A 17,749-nucleotide genomic window follows, 5' to 3' on the forward strand; every position below is an offset into this window, starting at 1 on the left:
ATATACTCCTGTTTGTGAAAATTACACATCAGAATCATTACAAAATAATACAAGAATATTAAATTCTCAAACCAGTATCAGATTTAAGCATTGTGCACTGCAATAAGAGCTTCTATTCAGTGTGGCATTGAATCAATGAGGTATATATTTGAACTGAATATATACCTGAGGAATAGCATTTCATATTGTTTCTATCTGAGCCAAGACAAGCAGTAGGCATTTTGTTACCTGGTGCAAACTCTGCAACTTCTAAATTTTACTGCCTGTTTGCTTCCTAAATTCCAAAATTAGCCTGTGCAACTGCATTGATTGCACAGCCTCTGATGCTGGCCCTGATCTGAGTATCATGAGTGAGTTGCCTGTTCATGAAATAATAGACACATTCAATTGGCTACATATCTGGTGAATGAGTATGCCAAGGAAGAACAAGATCTTAAGGTAAAGTTAAACATTTCTAGCAATATATGGATGAGTATTGTTCTGCTGAAACACATATATAGGAATGCCAGTAGATGTTAATTACCATGAATTATTATATTTATGTTGCCCAAAATCAACTACATCATCGTTGTGGTACCCAGAAAAATACTTACGCATATAAATGCTCACATGAAAAAAAAAAAAAAAAAAACGTCTACACAGAAAAAAGATCATATGGAAAAATGCTCACACAGAAAGAGGCTGGAATAGAAATATGCTCACATTAACCCTTTCAGGGGCGGTATGTAAAAGAATTAAAAATCATAGTAAAATTTTGAGTGAATATATTCAATTAATTCTATTTGATAGTGGTGTTGATGATCCAGACAGAATTTTGGTGTTTGGTGATAAAGAATTATTATTGGAATTAAAAAAACATACAATTTACGGAGACAGCACTTTGATAAAGTTCCCAATTTGTTTTACCAGCTGTACATTTGGCAATTCTTATCCACCTTGTGTATAATTTATTACTAACAAAAAAGACCAAAGGTATCTATACAAAAATGTTTGATATAATTAAAAACTTATTTCTGGATTTGGCTCCCAACAAAGTTTTAGTCGATTTTGAAAAGCCATGTGCGAATGCTGCAGCCAATGCTTTTCCACACACTGAGATAAAAGGATGTTACTTTCATTTATGCCAAAGTATTGTAGAGAAAATTTTAAATGTTTGTTTAAAGAATGACTTTGAAACAAGCATCGATTACAAAATAATGATAAAATCACTTGCGGCTTTATCGTTTGTTCCACCCCATGAAGTAAGAAGAGTTCATGATCAAATTGCTGATACATATCCCAACAAAGACAGGTATAAATGAAATTCTTACATACATCCAGGGCTTTATGGGTAGACGACCACAATTCCCAATCGAAGTGTGGAATCATTACAACACACTCTTCAAAAAATCGCCTAAAACCACAAATTGTTGAGAAGGCTTTCATAATGCCTTAAATTCATTGACTGCAGCCATCCCAGTATGCGGTTTTTATTTGACTAACTGAAAAAAAAAAATTAGCATGTCAACGTTTGCTATTAGCTAATGTAAATTCAAGGTGTAGTGAAAGGGGAAAAAAGAAAATATGAAAACATACATTCAGTAATCGTGAATCACGTAAGAGACTATGATGAAACAGATGATAAAATTAGATTTTTGTGTATATTAGCTAATATTCAGTAAGTTTATGTTTTGATAACTTTTTGAAATATATATTTATGATTTAATTACAATAAGGTATTTTTAGTAATTTAAATAAAGTAATTATTTCTATTTGCTTATTCTTCTAAATGTTTACAAATTTTCTTAACAATTAAAATTGCAATATTTTGTTAATTGTATATTTTATTTCATTTTTACTTCCTTCCTCCACTCTTTTTTTCTTAATACAAAACAGCATATTTATTAATCATATATTGCTATAGAATCTATACATAAGTTATAGTTTTTGAAATATATATCATAGAATTTTTGGATAATTTTTATTTACAAAACTCAAGTAGCTGCACTATGTTCGAATCCATTAACTATTGATTGATTGATGTACGGAAATTTCTACGTGATTTTTTTTATCAGTGGGCTTATTTCCACGTGAATATATTTCTATGCGAGCTTTTTTCTATGTGGACATACTTCTATATGGGTTTTTTCACTGTAAGCATTATTCTGTGGGCTTTTTTCCTAGAACCCATTATTGCAGTGTCTGAAGATGTTAGGGTGCCATGAAAGGATGTTGGTAATATGGACATGTAGTGTACGAGATCAATACCCACTCATTTATGATAAATACTGGATAGCCTCTACACTTATATCTGCCTACTTACCTCCAGAAATGCACTGAATAAAGAGTAAGACTTCTAGCTTTACTATCTTCCTAATACAGCTATTACTAACAAAAGTATCTTAGGCTCTTATAAGACAATATCACCCCTCATCCAACAGCCTCCCCAGGCCATCACCCTTAGGCAATCATTCAATAAGATGCTAGATAATGCACTTGGGAAGATGGTGTTTACTCTTATAGCATTTAATGTGTTTTGAGTATCGTTGTACTTCCAACTGAAACAAGATTCATTGGAAACCACTTACAGGTGCAATATGCAAACAGCATATTGCACCTAATGAACTGCCAAAGTTAACAACAAAATATTTGTACCAGTGCTCCAGAGCTGTGCCAACCATCAAGATGGTCTGTCAGTATCATGTGGATGAGGTGAAATTCATCCTGTGCTGATGCAGCATTCTGTGGTCCATTGCAAAGTCTGTCACTTATCTGGTACACACTTCAGCTCACTGTTTCCACATGCACATCACCGATATTCATCATACCTTATGTGAGCTGTGATTTCATGACAGAAAAATCCTTCTTCTTACAGGCTGATCATTCAAATCTGTTTAAATTACATAACCTGCTTATATTGGACCCAGTGCCACTGACAACACATACTGACTTGTGAAACATTTAACAGTAGATAATGAAACACTAATTTTAACATTTCACTATGGCCTTCTATTTATAAATCTAACATGATAGCTGAAGGAGAGCTGTTCAGTTAAAGCATGCACTATCTTTCTGAAATTCTAATAGTTTGCGTAACTTAAACATTTTTTACCTTTCCTCTCAGCTGCAGTTTATTCGCACAATTCTTCCATAGTGTTGTAATGTTTACAAAAAGTGTATGAGTATATATACATATAAGCATATATGCACACACAACTCTGCTGCAAAAAAATACATGCACCTAGAAAAAACTGAGCCCAAACTATGAAACTCAGCAGCAGTTTGGCATTCGAATAGATAAACAAATGATACAAAACTGGGCTGAAAAAATCTTTTATTTATGAGTAGCATTACAAAGAATATGAAAATCAGCAGGCGGTAAAATCACCACAGGAAGTTATATAAGCTGATACTCAGTTGGGCATGGAGTCTATTAAGTTGCCAATGTCCCTCTACGATAGATTGTGCCACAAATGGAGCAACTGGTCAGCGAGTTGGGACATATTTATTCACAGATGAATTTGCCTGCCCAACATGTTTCAAAGGCAGTAGGTCTGGAGACCTGGCAGGCTCATTGAGGGCATTAACATGTTGAAGACATTATTGGGAAAGTCGTGTAGATGGCTGAGCATCGTCTTGCTAGAAAACAAAACCTGGACTACCTGCTAGCATAGGCAGTATACGATCAGCTGCAAAATGTCATCAACATACCTTATAGCACAAATGGCTGTCCCAGCTCATTGCTCTCTAGTCTGTCACATTGTGTATGGCTGAGTGCCACTAGGTAACAAACGGTACACTGGACCGCTCACCTCTCAATTTCCAGACATATATGGGTGGTCATCAACATTGCGAGTAAAGCGTGAATTACTGCTGAAGATCACATTTCTTTAACTGAACATTGTCCACCTTGAGCTTGTCCAGCAGCACCATGCAAGATGACAGCAAGCATCTTAATCAACAACGAGATCTGAGCCCACATTCACCTAGTCTTCTGCGAACCATATCCCTGGATCCCAGTGAGTTGGCAGATGGCCTTGAATCAATGATAGCATAACTGTTGGTGCAGACATGGCAGCTCTTATAATTGTGATCATATAGCTCACTGGCGATTTGGGGAAGTCCTAAGCCACTATGGTGGCTGATCATGTCTTCACTGAGCCACTGATTCCAACAACAACCATACTGCTTCGACTAATATGCTGGTTGAGCTTCAACCCTATAATGTGACCCCTTGCAAAGCCTGGCAACTGTTCGTAATGCTGTTGAGTATGTCTTAAAGACATTTTTCACTGCAGTGTGATGTATATCCAAGCCGTCAGCATGTTTGTAAATACTCGTCACTCACTGCACCTGTCCTTTTACATTCTACCAGCTCAGCACTTCACAATGCTGAGTGGTGCTGCAAGTTTAATCATTTATTTACACATCTCACCAAACCACATTTTCATGCAGAGTGTCATAGCTGTCGCTCAGTTTTTCTAAGTGCATATATTTTTTTTGCAGCAGAGTGTATACAGAAATATACATGCAGACACATACAATGCATGCGTCCTCATAACCAGCTCAAGTATAGGGAACATTGGCAGCGGGCTAGGATGCTGATTTCTTTCATTTTTGCAGGGTGCCAGATAAGTCATTTTCACAATTAAATAAAAATAAATTTACTGAGAGCTATTAACATATTTACATAGGATGTTAAAAACTAGAATAAATATGACAAGAAGTGACAAATGTGGCATTATTTTTTACTTGGATTATTGGGGGAAAATGACATAATATTAACAAAAAAGATAAAGCCTTATTAGAAAATGACAATGGCTGATAAAAATCATTTATAATATTAAAAAAGATTACATATAACCGAATAAAAAATTTCATATAATTCTGCTACAATAAAAACTGCCATTTAATGCATATAACTTAACAAAGTATCCGAGTTCCATATAATCTATACACACATATTTATATACATAACTATTTTTACCCTAAAAATAAAAATTGCTAAAAATCAAGCAACTTCACAAACTAAACATAATTAGTTACTAAACAGTTTTCTGGTATTATTAAACTAAAACAATTTGTTTTCTGGTATTATTAAACTAAAACAATTTGTTTTCTGGTATTATTAAACTAAAACAATTTTTACTGCTAAACTAAATGACTCATTAATAAATTATGAAAACTATTTTGCATTACAAACTTTAAATTCAAACTATATAATGAAGCTGTAGTTGGAAAAATATAAATGGTTCAATGGCATTATCAATTATCCCTCAAATATTATAAAACTTAGAGAAAACCTTTAATATACTATATATATATATATATAGAGAGAGAGAGAGAGAGAATGTTTTTTAGACTATTATTTCTATACTGCAGCTTATAATACATTATTATACCTTTCTCCTATTACTTAATCGAGAATAACTTCTTTAGTGTCCCTCCCCACATATATTTTAAATTTAAAACTAGATTTAAAAAAAAAATATTCACAAGAATTTGAATAAACAAAGCTAGTTCAGAAGTTACTGGAAACCTATTCATTCAGGTTCAGATTATAACAACCATCTGAACATGAAGCATATAATGGTTGTAATGTCAACCTGCATAGTATATTTCTAGCCATAATAAAATATTAAAGAGTTTTACTTATTCAATATTCTTATGCATCTTTTATTTTAAACCTAAATTTAAGTTTATTTCTATACTGCTGCTTATAGCACATATAATTTTCTTCATATTTTTTCATTATCATCACACATTCATTCATTTATTTGTGCATGCATGTATACATACATGCACAGATAGTTACATACATTCTTACATAAAATTAAATATATTAACACATGAAAGGGGTATAAACACTCAGTATTTCATGGAGAACAAGGTTAAAATTATTTAACTTGGTTAAAAGAAATTAAAAAACATTTATTTAGTAAAAAGGTTTTAACAAAATGAAAAAAAGAAGGATTTTTTGTATCTTTTTGCTCATCATCAGAGAGCAGTGATTTACAAAATCAATTGCTTTCCAATTTCAAATCTTGATACTTTAGCTTCTGAATTTCATATCAACATACTTACATATGCTTAATAAAATATTTGTGTACAATAACTATTTATTTTTCTTTAACTGAAATACAAATTCTATCATTAAATGAAGATGCTTCCTCAGTATAATTCTGCTACATAATAGAACATAAAAAATTACCGCAAAGGTCTCCTCTGCTCTTTACGTAGAACTGATTCAAAGAACTTTTGCCAACAATCGCTGTGCATAACATGACCACAAGTGCTAACATGAGGAGCACTAAACAAGTCAGCTGGTAGCAGAAGTGGATCATATGTTTCAGGGTCAATAAGTTGATGTTTGCGATTTTTAGAAAGAATAGATGACCTTTGCACAAATGCTGCCAAAACTAAAGCTCTGCCAGCACATGTCAATTCCTGATCTTCTCGACATAATATGCAAGTATATATTTTTGGAGATGCAGTTCTCCATTTTGAATCTTTGACAAAACAGACTGGATCATCTGTATGAAGCTCTTCATATATATCCATTTCAGATTTAGACAAGTTAGAATCTTCAACAAGTGTTTCTTTAAACATATCAGCATGCTCTTTTATGAAACTTTTCTGCATAGCACACATCTGAGCCATAATTCTAGCTCTTCGGGCAGCAGCCATTTCAGCTTTTCGCTTTCTGTCTTGAGCTGATGACTCACTTGTACTAGCAGTTGCTGTTGCTACATCTAATTCTTGTGTCTGTTTGCTGTCTCTGACATGAAGGCTTTCTACAGCTTTGTACTTATTCAAGACCCATCGTAATAGATCTTTGTGTGGTTCACCACAAAGATCTACTCTTGGAGACTTTAAGCATTCCTCTAACAAGCCAACAAATCCTCGTTTATTTGCTTTGGCAGTAAAACAAAAAAATGAACCTTCTTTTTCAGCAAGAGTTGCTCGTTCTTCTTCATGCAGAGCCACACCAATCAAATGCAAAACTTTTTCCAACTGTGTCTCAGAAAATGCAGCAGAATGCAAATTAAGCGTTCTTTTCAAGACCAGCTCCATTATGTGCAACATGACATCACACTGAAGAATATTTGCTATTATTGCAAAACGAGGACAGAATTCTGGTGGAACTGGAGGAGGGCAACACATTTCCTCACAAAGCTGTTTCTTTCTTTTAAGCTGGACTTCTTCAGCTTTTGATTGTTCCTCTCGAGTGTAGTGGTAGTAAAACGGATTAAAACATTTGTAATATTCTGGTTTAAGTTCATATTTTCCAGTGCCAGGCCCTTGTGGTTTTTTAAAAATTGCTACTTCTTTAACAACATATTCCATCCCTGTTTCATCATTTGGATCTTTCGGTAACATCTTGAATAACTGGCTATGAGGCATTGGTTCAATACACAGAAGTTGAATGATTTCTTTCTTAATCTTTTCTGATTCAGTCACATTACCTAAACCTGGCGTGAACCTCTCTGAAACTATTACAAGGACAAGACTCAAGAATTCTTCAGCTACAGTTAAAACTTGTCTAATGTTATCATCTTCTGATTTACGATTAGTACCATCATAGTTTTCTGCAGCCCAGTTAATTAATCCATACTTATATATTAAATGTATTAGAAATTCATTACTTTCAATCATTGATGCAGCAATCTGGAGCATTAGAATATCTCTGTCATACATTTCATCCCTGAGGCGGACATTGTGATAAAAATAAACTTGATTGAGCAGAGAATAACCATTTCTTCGCCACATTCCCGCACGAAACTGAGCTAACATCACAAGTGTTCGAAGAGGAAGTTCCATTAGTTGCTCAGGGCTTGGTCTTTCCATTCCTTCTATTAAAAACTGTGGGCTTTCGTAAGATAAACTGAATTTTTCTAAGTGGAGAAACAGTCCTGCAAGGAAGCGAACTAAAGGCAAATGTATTGTAATGGGCATAGACGCCACATCATATTCAATACAAGAAGCAGAATGGTTAGCTAATTCCACTCCCACACAAGTAGTTTTGGATTGCAAAGAGTGAAAATGCTTCAAATTTGCCCTAAAAGCCTTAACAAAAACAGCATAGTCTGAACCACACCACTTAAGAAGCAATGAGGCTACATTTGCAACTTTTAGTTGGAGATTTATTCCAGTCTCCCATTCTGCCTCATACTCAACATGCTGCCCAACCTGGCGAACAACAGAGTCCATTCCTTGCATCATGCCTAACAGAGAGAAAAATGATTGTAAACCATTACGAAAACTCTTTCGTATCTGATCATTCCACTGTGATGGAGTAACAGTAACAAGATAACCAAGATCATAAAGCATATATTGTGCTCTACGAAAGCCATTATTCTGACTTCGTGAAAAAGAAAGTTTACCATCTTCATTTCGGTTTTGTTCACATTCAGACAGAAATGCTCTCAACACCACAGTAATAGCATTCTCCTCTTGAATTAAAGCATGAGCTAGAGTAGGCACTGTAAAAATTTGAACAGATAATGATGTAACAGATATTGAGTGATCATGATCATCTGCTATAAATTCTTTCAATAAAATTGGATATACAGATGTGAAACTTTTAGCAAATGCTTTTTTACAATTTTGTTCCATAAGCATGCCACTTATGAAAAGCTGATGCCATTGATTTCGTGCAGTCTTCCATAATTGTGTATCAACTAGCATTACATTTTCCAGAAGTCCACCTTCCATAATACAGTTAGTGAAAATTTGGCAAAATCCTGAAAAAACAAAATAATAAGTCAATACATAGTAAATAAAGTTAAAAATATAAAATAAAATTTGATAATGTACATAAAAATATAATTTTAAACTGTGCCATGTACATAATTTTCCTTTCTTCCTTGCAACCAGAAGGCTCTTTTGCAAAGAAATGTGATTAAACGACCATTTATTTTTTTATGTTTTTCTCCTCATCATAAATTTACGGAAAACTACAGACCTAATGAATAAGCTATTAATTAAAAAAGAGTTAGCTCTGATATAAAAAAAAAATCTGGATAAACTTAAATTCTTTTTAAGTCAGTGAGAAAGCTACATTTTTAAACATTTCACTCTTATTTTGATGACAAGGAAATTAATGTTAATTTTTACTATTATACATGAAATTGCATAAATAATGTTCCAAGAAAGCAGATAAAACAGTCAAGTTATTGGAAAAACACTATGAAGAAATATTTTTTGTGAAAGTATTATCGTTAAAGTGATAATGTAAGTGTTTTCTTATTGCATAAATTTTTGCTTTTAAACTGGAATCTCAGAATTACACTCTAAAGCAAGTTTGAAATTTTAATGCGGGGTTCTAGCAGGAAGAAAAAATTAAAAGAAAGTAAGAATGCAGATAAAAGGTACATGTAAGAATTTTTTATTTACAAATTAAAAACAAGTTACTATTTTAAGAGTTTGTTACACAGAGACACCATGAATATTAATGTATGAAAAATACTCACAGTCAAAATTTATGTTATAAATAATAAAAAAATGCAGTTAGTTCATTTTGTCTCTAGAATAGAAACCAGAGAAAACTATCAGTATTTTGTAGTTAGTGCAAAACTATTCTTGCCAAACCTAAAAAAACCAATGGATCTTATTACAGTTTTCATTTTTGTTATACCTGGACTTATATTTTATAAATAATGATTTTCAGAAAATTTTGACTAGGAATCCCCCTCCCATCATTACTGATAGAACATATTTTTAGATATCCCACATGTCACTACTCACTTCCTTGATTCTTACTGGAGAGGACGGATATTTTGGATTAACAAATAGCAGCTCCTGAAAAGTACTCATTTAATTTCACCATTGAGAAAAAATATACATTTCATTTCAGCCTCTCTTTAAATAAAAAAAAAAAAACAAAAAAAAAAAAAAAAAAAACACATAATTCATACATTGTCCAGCTCAAATTCAACTCGAATATTAAGTACTTGGCAACTAGCCAATTGACATCTGTTTCATCCCTAGTTACTTTATAATGAGTTTCTTCTTAATGTATATTCTTTATAGATGCTTCTGCATTAGAAATTTCTAATTAAAAAACCGCGTCGGTTAGGATCTTGCACTCACGCAAATGCAGTGAGAGAAATGTCATCTAGAGCCATCTAACGGCCATTTTACGACAGATAAGAGGAAGCACACGCTATGAGCAGTTTAACACTGTCAGTGTGACATGGAGCAACACATAAACATAAAGTTTTGTTTCAAGTTAGGCAAAACGGCGACGGAGACACATAACATGTTAGTGAAAGTTTAAGGTCAGGAAGCAGTGAGTAAAAAGTGTGTTTATGAGTGGTTTAAAAGCTTTACAGATGGAAAGGAGGATGTTAAAGATGAGATGCGGTCGGGGCGCCCTACAACATGCACAACTCCAGACAATGTGGAACGAGTTCGAAGGATGCTTGCGGCAGATCGACGACTATTTTTAAGAACGATAGCTGGCGAATTGCAGATAAGCCTAGACAGTGTGAGCACCATTGTGCACAAACATTTGCATAAACATAAGATATGCACCCGGTTTGTACCGCACTCGCTGTCAGACGAGCAAAAGCAATACCGGATGGAAACCTCTGGAGATTTTATCAACATGTGTGACAGGAATCTGTAATTCTTGGAAACAATAAGTACAGGGGATGAATCCTGGTGCTATCAATACGATCCGGAGACCAAGCGGCAATCCATGGCATGGTGTTCAACGTCGTCACCCACTCCAAAAAAAAAAAAAAAAGTCGTTTGACACAATCCAGGATCAAGACGTTGTTGATCGTCTTTTTCGACAGTAAGGGTTTGATCCATTGTGAATTTGTACCAGCGGCTACAACCGTCAATGCAAAATACTGCGAGGGGGTTTTGAAATGGCTGCTGCTATGCATACGCCGGATTCGGCCACAGTACCGGAATGGACAGTGGAATCTGCTCCATGACAACGCCCGGCTGCACACTGCGATCAGTGTAACCCAATTCCTCGACAAGTATCAGGTTCCAGTTTTGGATCACCCTCCATATTCTCCAGATCTGGCTCCCGCGGACTTCTTCCTGTTTCCCTGCCTCAAAGGAGTTCTGAAAGGCCAACACTTTTCCGACATTATTGAAATCCAACAACATGTGACAACGTTGCTTTGCGCCATACCGAAAGAAGCGTTTGCAGACAGTTTCTAACAATTGTACACCCAATGTCAAAAGTGTATTGTTGCTAATGGCGAATACTTTGAAGGCCAGTAAAGCTATTTTGCTTGTTTCTCTTGTTTCCTTTTTTTTTTTTATGGTAAACTTCACCGAACTTTTTGAACACACCTTGTAATACAAAATATTTACAAATAAAATAATAATTTGTCCCTCTCCACAATAAAAGTTAGAGAAAATAACAAAATGCTCTGAAAAATTTGAAAAGCATTGTCCTAACCAATTAAAATCAGAAATCTCCAAGTATAAAAATGACCTTGATACATTCAGTACTTAATATATTATAATAAAAAAAATAATCTGATAATTTACATATTTCATTTTTTCCCCTTAATTATTTTTAAAGAGGAATCAAATACTACAGCTTGACTATATCAATCATTTTTTAGTTTTCAGGATTTCAACTCAGAATTTTAAATCATAAAACTTTATCTGACTTGATTTTAGAGAAAGGAAAAACAAACCTTCATTTAAAGTCACAATTTTCTGTAACCATGCAAGAAGCCTTAAGGCAAATGTCTGATGAGCAATAATTTCTGACTGCATGACTAACACTTTGAGCTTGCTTGCTTGACGTGCAGTAACTCTCTCGATAACATGCCGCACCTGATTACAAATAGCAAATGTAGAGCTCTTCACTATACTTCTTCCTTCTCGATCTATCATTGTCGCAAAATCAATTGCAGCTTTTTTAGTACAGCTAATAGCCTTATTTAACGTCTCAATAACCTGAAATAAAAGTCAAAGGAAAAATATTTCAAAACAAGGAACTTAATGCACTCATTCAATAAATCTTCATCATATATTTAAGTTATAATAAACATGACAATTTATAATAATGCTCACAGTTCTAGTAAAATAAGTATTAATAACAAATAATAATAAAAGAACATATTAAAATTTTTAAATTAAAGGAATCATAATCTAAACAAGAAAAATATATTCAAGAAAAATATATGAAATTTTTGCTTTTGTTAAAATGAGTAAACTAATAAGAATATCGGTACTTTTCCGTTTTGCCGGCGCAAGCGATAAAGTCGCCAATAATGGTACAACCGATGCCAAACGGAATATTCTTGCTGGTAACCTTTTACGCCTCATTTTCAAAACAAGTCGCGCTTTTTCTTATCACATTGATTGTTTCTTTCAATACTGGCATATAATTACGTAAAATTTTTATCAGATAGTACAGTTTTATGTCTAAGGCCATTTTCGGTAATTAAGTCAATTAGGATGCAATCACAGCGCTTACCCGAAGCCGAAAATATAGAAAAGGTAAAGTCAAGGGTTACATTCATCAATTCTAATGAGAATGCATTAGTGAAGTAAAGCACTACAGTTTTACATAATTTGAGTAAGCTATTCGTACGAATTGAAATCTTTCTTGCATTTAAACTTGTGTTCCAAATTAAGATTTAACGTAAAATTAATGTAGATAATTACTGAGAGCATTAGATTTTTGTAGAGTAGTTTACGTGAGATGAGATCGCTTGGGGTCACGTGATTTGAACCGGCGAATCAGGATGTTCAACCATGAAAGCATAGTAAATTCTTAAATTAATGTGTTTTTACAAATTTACTGTCTTTATTTATTGGCTTTTTATAAAATTTTAAGCGATGTTAAAATGTTTATGCCTTCTTTTTTAAAAGAATTCTTAGAACTAACATTTTTTAATATTTTTTGTGTGTATACTGTATGTTGTCGCCAGTAAAGTCTGCTTGGCGAGATTTGCGCCGGCGAAACGGAAAAGTACCAGAATATCATATAACAAAATACATTAAAAGAGAATGGATAATTATTCTAGATGTATAGGAATTATGATTTATATAATTTTAGAACCTAAAGAAAAAATTTATAATTTTTGATACCTTTGCACAAAAAAATATTATACTATTTATGCAACTTTAAACAACTAAGTTGCAGATTTTGAATTAAAGTACTGAAATCTAATAGTATACAATAAAATACAAGATTGAAAGTTAAAATATAAAACAATTTAGTATTCAAGAAAATGTAAATTGCAATAAATAACAGCATAATCTTTAATTACTGACCAATAATACACTGCCAAAAAAAGTTACATTAAATATTTAAGCAAGAATAAACCAATATTTGATACATTAAATAACACCCCCCCCCCAAAAAAAATATAAAAAGTAAAACTAAAAGTATACTTATTTGTTACACATAATGGACAAAAATAAACTATTCACAAAGCTGAATAAAAGTATTCATTTAATCATTGAGGACATTGAGGAAATTATAGCAGCTATTCCGAACAAAACCAAATGGTGGTCAATCTAAAATATGGGTGTTATCCACATGATTGACTTAAATTTCAAGTCCTGTTTCCTGAACTGAACTGAGCTGGTTGGTTGAATTTTTAATGGCACAAAACCTTGACGGTTATTATGAGCTAGACAAATGGTGAATAAAATTCAAGATGCAAAACACATTGTATCAAGTGAATTGATGAAATGGACCTGAGATGCTGATGAAGGCATGGAGAAATGACTTTGAAATGTCCATTCACTCTAGCAACAGGTAGATCAGGGTAAAAGGGAAATAACTTCAAATCATATGGTAGAAAAGGATGTCTTTTAAAAAAACTTATGAGGTTGATGTGGGGGTTTCTTCCATTGAGATGAAGGCATGGAGAAATGACTGAGAAATGCTCTAGCAACAGGTAGAGCAGGGATAAAATGTAGTTCAAATCATATGGTAAAAAGAGATGTCTTTTAAAAATCTTATGAGGATGATGTGAGGGTTTCTTCCAATGAGATTCGTTAAGGTAACATTTAATGTGTTAAAATAAAATTCATGTTTCTGACTAAAAGCAGGACAGCAGGTTAAAATTTGATTGACCGAAATGGGAACGTTGCAAGTGCCACAAATAGGCTCATTTTCTCCTTTCAAGACATACTGATGTGTCAGTCTGCAATGACCAATTCGTAGGCAAGTCAGTAGTATATCCTCCTTCTGATTCCCTCTCGACTCCTAGTACTCCAAATTGGGTTTTACCTGCCTTAATTTGTTCAGAGTTTGGCATTCCCAGAATTCTTGCTGCCTGGACAAGATCTTTACTCTGATGTAATTCCATATGTCTGTAAAAGGGATATCATTTTCTGAGGTAATATCAGCAGATTTTGCTGCGATATCGGCGAGTTCATTACCTTTGATGCCAGCATGTCCAGGCACCCAGCAGTACACAATATAATGCGTTTCTCAAACGGAGGTGTGCCTTAAATTTCTAAGACCAAAGGGCGGCTGGTATTTGTATTTATTGATTCAAGAGCACTCAGAGAATCAGAGTAGATGATGAACTTTCTGCTATTTAGCCTAGAGATAAAGAATAAGGAATTCAAAATGGCAAAAGTTTCCACAGTAAAGACAGATGCAGCCTTATGAAGTTTACTACCCTTTATTTCTTTATCACAAACAAAAGCTGCCCCGACATGATCATGATTCTTTGAGCCATCAGTAAAAATTGCTTTGTAGTTAGAATAACTGCTTCTATGCTCTAGGAAAATTATTGATATTGGATATCATTGGTACAGCTCTTCTTTAGTTCTCCTAAAATGTTAAGTAGGTGAATATTCACTTCTTGCCAGAAAACAATACAGAAAAGGTCAAAGTTTTTGGGATGCAGATCATTTAGGTTGAATTCTTCAATCAGTGAGTGAATGCGGAGATCAAAAGGTGGGATACATGAAGGACGGGCTTGGTAAAGACGCCAGTGCTGATCAGATGTCATGAATCAGACAGGACGTTCGGCCTGTGACATTACTTTATAATGAAGATTAATGGACAACTGCTTGTGTCTGAATTCCAAAGATGGTTCAAAACAGATGACATATAAACTTTGGACTGGAGATGTTCTGAAGGCTCCACAGCAAATCCGTAGCACTTGATGGTGGACTAGATCCAATTTCAGTAGCACAGAAGGTCTTGCTGATCCATAGATAACACAGCCATAGTCAAGTTTGGAACGGATTAAAGCTCTATAAATGCGGAGCATAGAACAATGTTCTGCTCCCCATGAAGTACTGGCCAGGACTTTCAGTATGTTGAGAGCTTTAGCATATTTTTTCTTTAGATTTAAGATATGCAGAAGGAAAGTGAGCTTTCTGTCAAATATAACTCCTAAGAATTTTGCTTCTGGCTCAACGCGGATCAAAGAGCCGTCAAGATGCAGCTCTGGATAAAGATGTAGATTTCTTTTGTGACAGAAGTGCATGCAGACTGTCTTCTGGCTAGAAAATTTAAAACCATTGTTGTTGGACCACTTTATGATTCTATTTAGAGCAATTTGTAGTTGTCTCTCAATGTATCTCATATCTTGACCTTGACAATAGATCATCAGATCATCAACATACAGGGAACCATACACTGTGGGAGGAAGTTCTCTTAAAATGGAATCAATTTTCAGGCTGAAAAGAGTGACACTGAGCACTGAACCTTGTGGTACACCTTCCTGTTATACAAATATTTGAGAAAGCAGCGCACCAATCTTGACTTGGAAAGTGCGGTCCTTCAAAAAGTTTTGAATAAAAATGGGTAAATTACCTCACAATCCAGTGCTGTAAAGGTCATGAAGAGTTCCATGCCACCAAGTTCTATTGTACACCTTTTCCATGTTAAAGAAGATTGAAACCACATGATTTCTTTTCACAAATGCATTGCGTACTGCAGTTTCTAAAAACAGGGCATTATCAAGTGAAGATCTTCCCTTACGGAAAGCACTTTGGTAAGGCGATAGGCAATGATTAGTCTCCAGATAGAGGTGAGACGGTGATTTCCCATTTTTTCCATAATCTTGCAACGGGCAGCTTGTGACCGCGATGGACTAATAATTTAAAGGATTTTTTGGGTCCTTGCCAGGTTTTACTATAGGGATAATAAGGCCCTGCACCAGACAGTAGGAAAAATTTGTTCCTTCCATATCTTATTATAAAGAGCAAGAAGGACCACTAGAGATTCATAGGGCAGGTGCTTTACCATCAAATAACTTATGCCATCAGGACCAGGGCAAGTCTTATCAGTGCGAGATACTACATTTCTTAATTGAAACATGGTGAGATCTTCATAAGATTCTGCATTAGGATGGGAAAAGTCGATTTGAATATTTTTTAAGCGAATCTTTGTGGGCAGAAACTCTTTCGAGTAATTGCTAGTTTCTGTTTTTTATTATTACTACTTGTTTTTAAAATTAAGCCCTGAAAAATAAAGGTGTTGAAAACTAGCAAATTATTATGCTTGTTGTGAGACCAAAGGAGGTCTCCTCACGGATACAAATCATGTGATCCGCTTTGACTGTCTCAGCAGCTCGGAGCAACTTGGAAAAAAATCGCCCTAAGCACAGCAAATGTTGTTACGTTACATGCTAGTGAGGGAGATCTTACCGTATCACCGAGCAATTTTATCTCCTCATGTGGCCGAACCTTAATACAACAGTGAGGAAAAGCCTCCCACCTGCCAAAGTCAGTGCACTGCTTGTCCTACCGGTACAGGTCAGTTCGACGCGTGGTCAATTCGAAACGAGGTCGTTTTGACGAGGGGTAAGTTCGAGGCCATAATTTTTTGCTTTTGTTTGATGCCATACTTTTCATATTTTTATTTAATTTGAGAATAAGTTTGCATCATCATTCAAATAAATTTAATGTCATCATCATTTGGTATTTCACACCCCACATTATGGGAATTCATAGATGGTCTCAGGCATGTTCAAAAATCAATTGATCAATGTTATAAACAATCTGTATGTGGAGATGAACCGCAGCACAAGCGGAATAGGTATCTGTGAGCTGATATGAGAATTAAAGTAATAGTTGAAGATTTTGAAAATCGATAAATAATGGAATACCTGAAAGGTGTGGCGCATAATTTTGCAATGGATTAGTATAATAACAGTTCTGTGATGTAATCTTATTTATGTGTAATCTTATTTATCTGTAATTATATTTGTCTGCAATATAATACAACTACACAGTCCAGTCACATTAATGTGACCATCTGTCAAAAGCCAGAATAACCACCTTTCACAGAGCGGACTGCTGCGAGACGTGCAGGAAGAGAGTCACATAGGTCCCTGAAGGTGTTCTCTGGGATGTTGAGCCATGCCGACTCTAATGCCGTGGCCAGCTGCGCTAGATTACGCGGTTGAGGATCCATGGCGCGAACAACTCGATCGAGATGGTCCCACAGATGCTCGATTGGGTTTAAGTCAGGTGAGTTTGCTGGCCAGGGGAGGACGGTAAACTCATCCTGGTGCTCTTCGAACCACGCACGTACACTGGCAGCTGTATGGCACCTCGCATTGTCCTGCTGGAAGATGCCATCATCCTGAGGAAAAACAATGCGCATGTAGGGGTGAACATGGTCCGCAAGGACAGATGCGTACTTGTATTGATCCATTGTGCCTTCCACAATGATCAGTGAACCTAGAGAATGCCAGGAAAACATTCCCCAGACCATAATGCTCCCGCCTCCAGCTTGGACCGTTCCGGCAATGGTTGTAGGGTGGTTCCTTTCAGAGGTTTCACGCCTTATACGCCAACGTCCATC

The 17,749-nt window shown here is 34.9% G+C and overlaps 1 protein-coding gene across 2 annotated transcripts in view; it reads right to left on the reverse strand.

Annotated features, from left to right (window-relative positions):
- Ubr1 (Ubr1 ubiquitin ligase) overlaps positions 1-17,749 on the reverse strand; it is an 82,472-nt gene that overhangs the window by 36,759 nt on the left and 27,964 nt on the right. For both annotated transcript variants that reach the window (XM_035369484.2, XM_035369485.2), the window contains exons 5-6: positions 11,649-11,913; positions 6,191-8,723 (exon numbers count right to left, since the gene is read on the reverse strand). In XM_035369484.2, the coding sequence (XP_035225375.1) occupies positions 6,191-8,723; positions 11,649-11,913 (2,798 nt within the window). The remainder of the gene's footprint in view (positions 1-6,190; positions 8,724-11,648; positions 11,914-17,749) is intronic.

The sequence above is a fragment of the Stegodyphus dumicola genome, chromosome 8 (genome assembly GCF_044657685.1).
Source record: "Stegodyphus dumicola isolate Sdum_Otavi_A_Nest chromosome 8, ASM4465768v1".
Lineage (NCBI taxonomy): Eukaryota > Metazoa > Arthropoda > Arachnida > Araneae > Eresidae > Stegodyphus > Stegodyphus dumicola.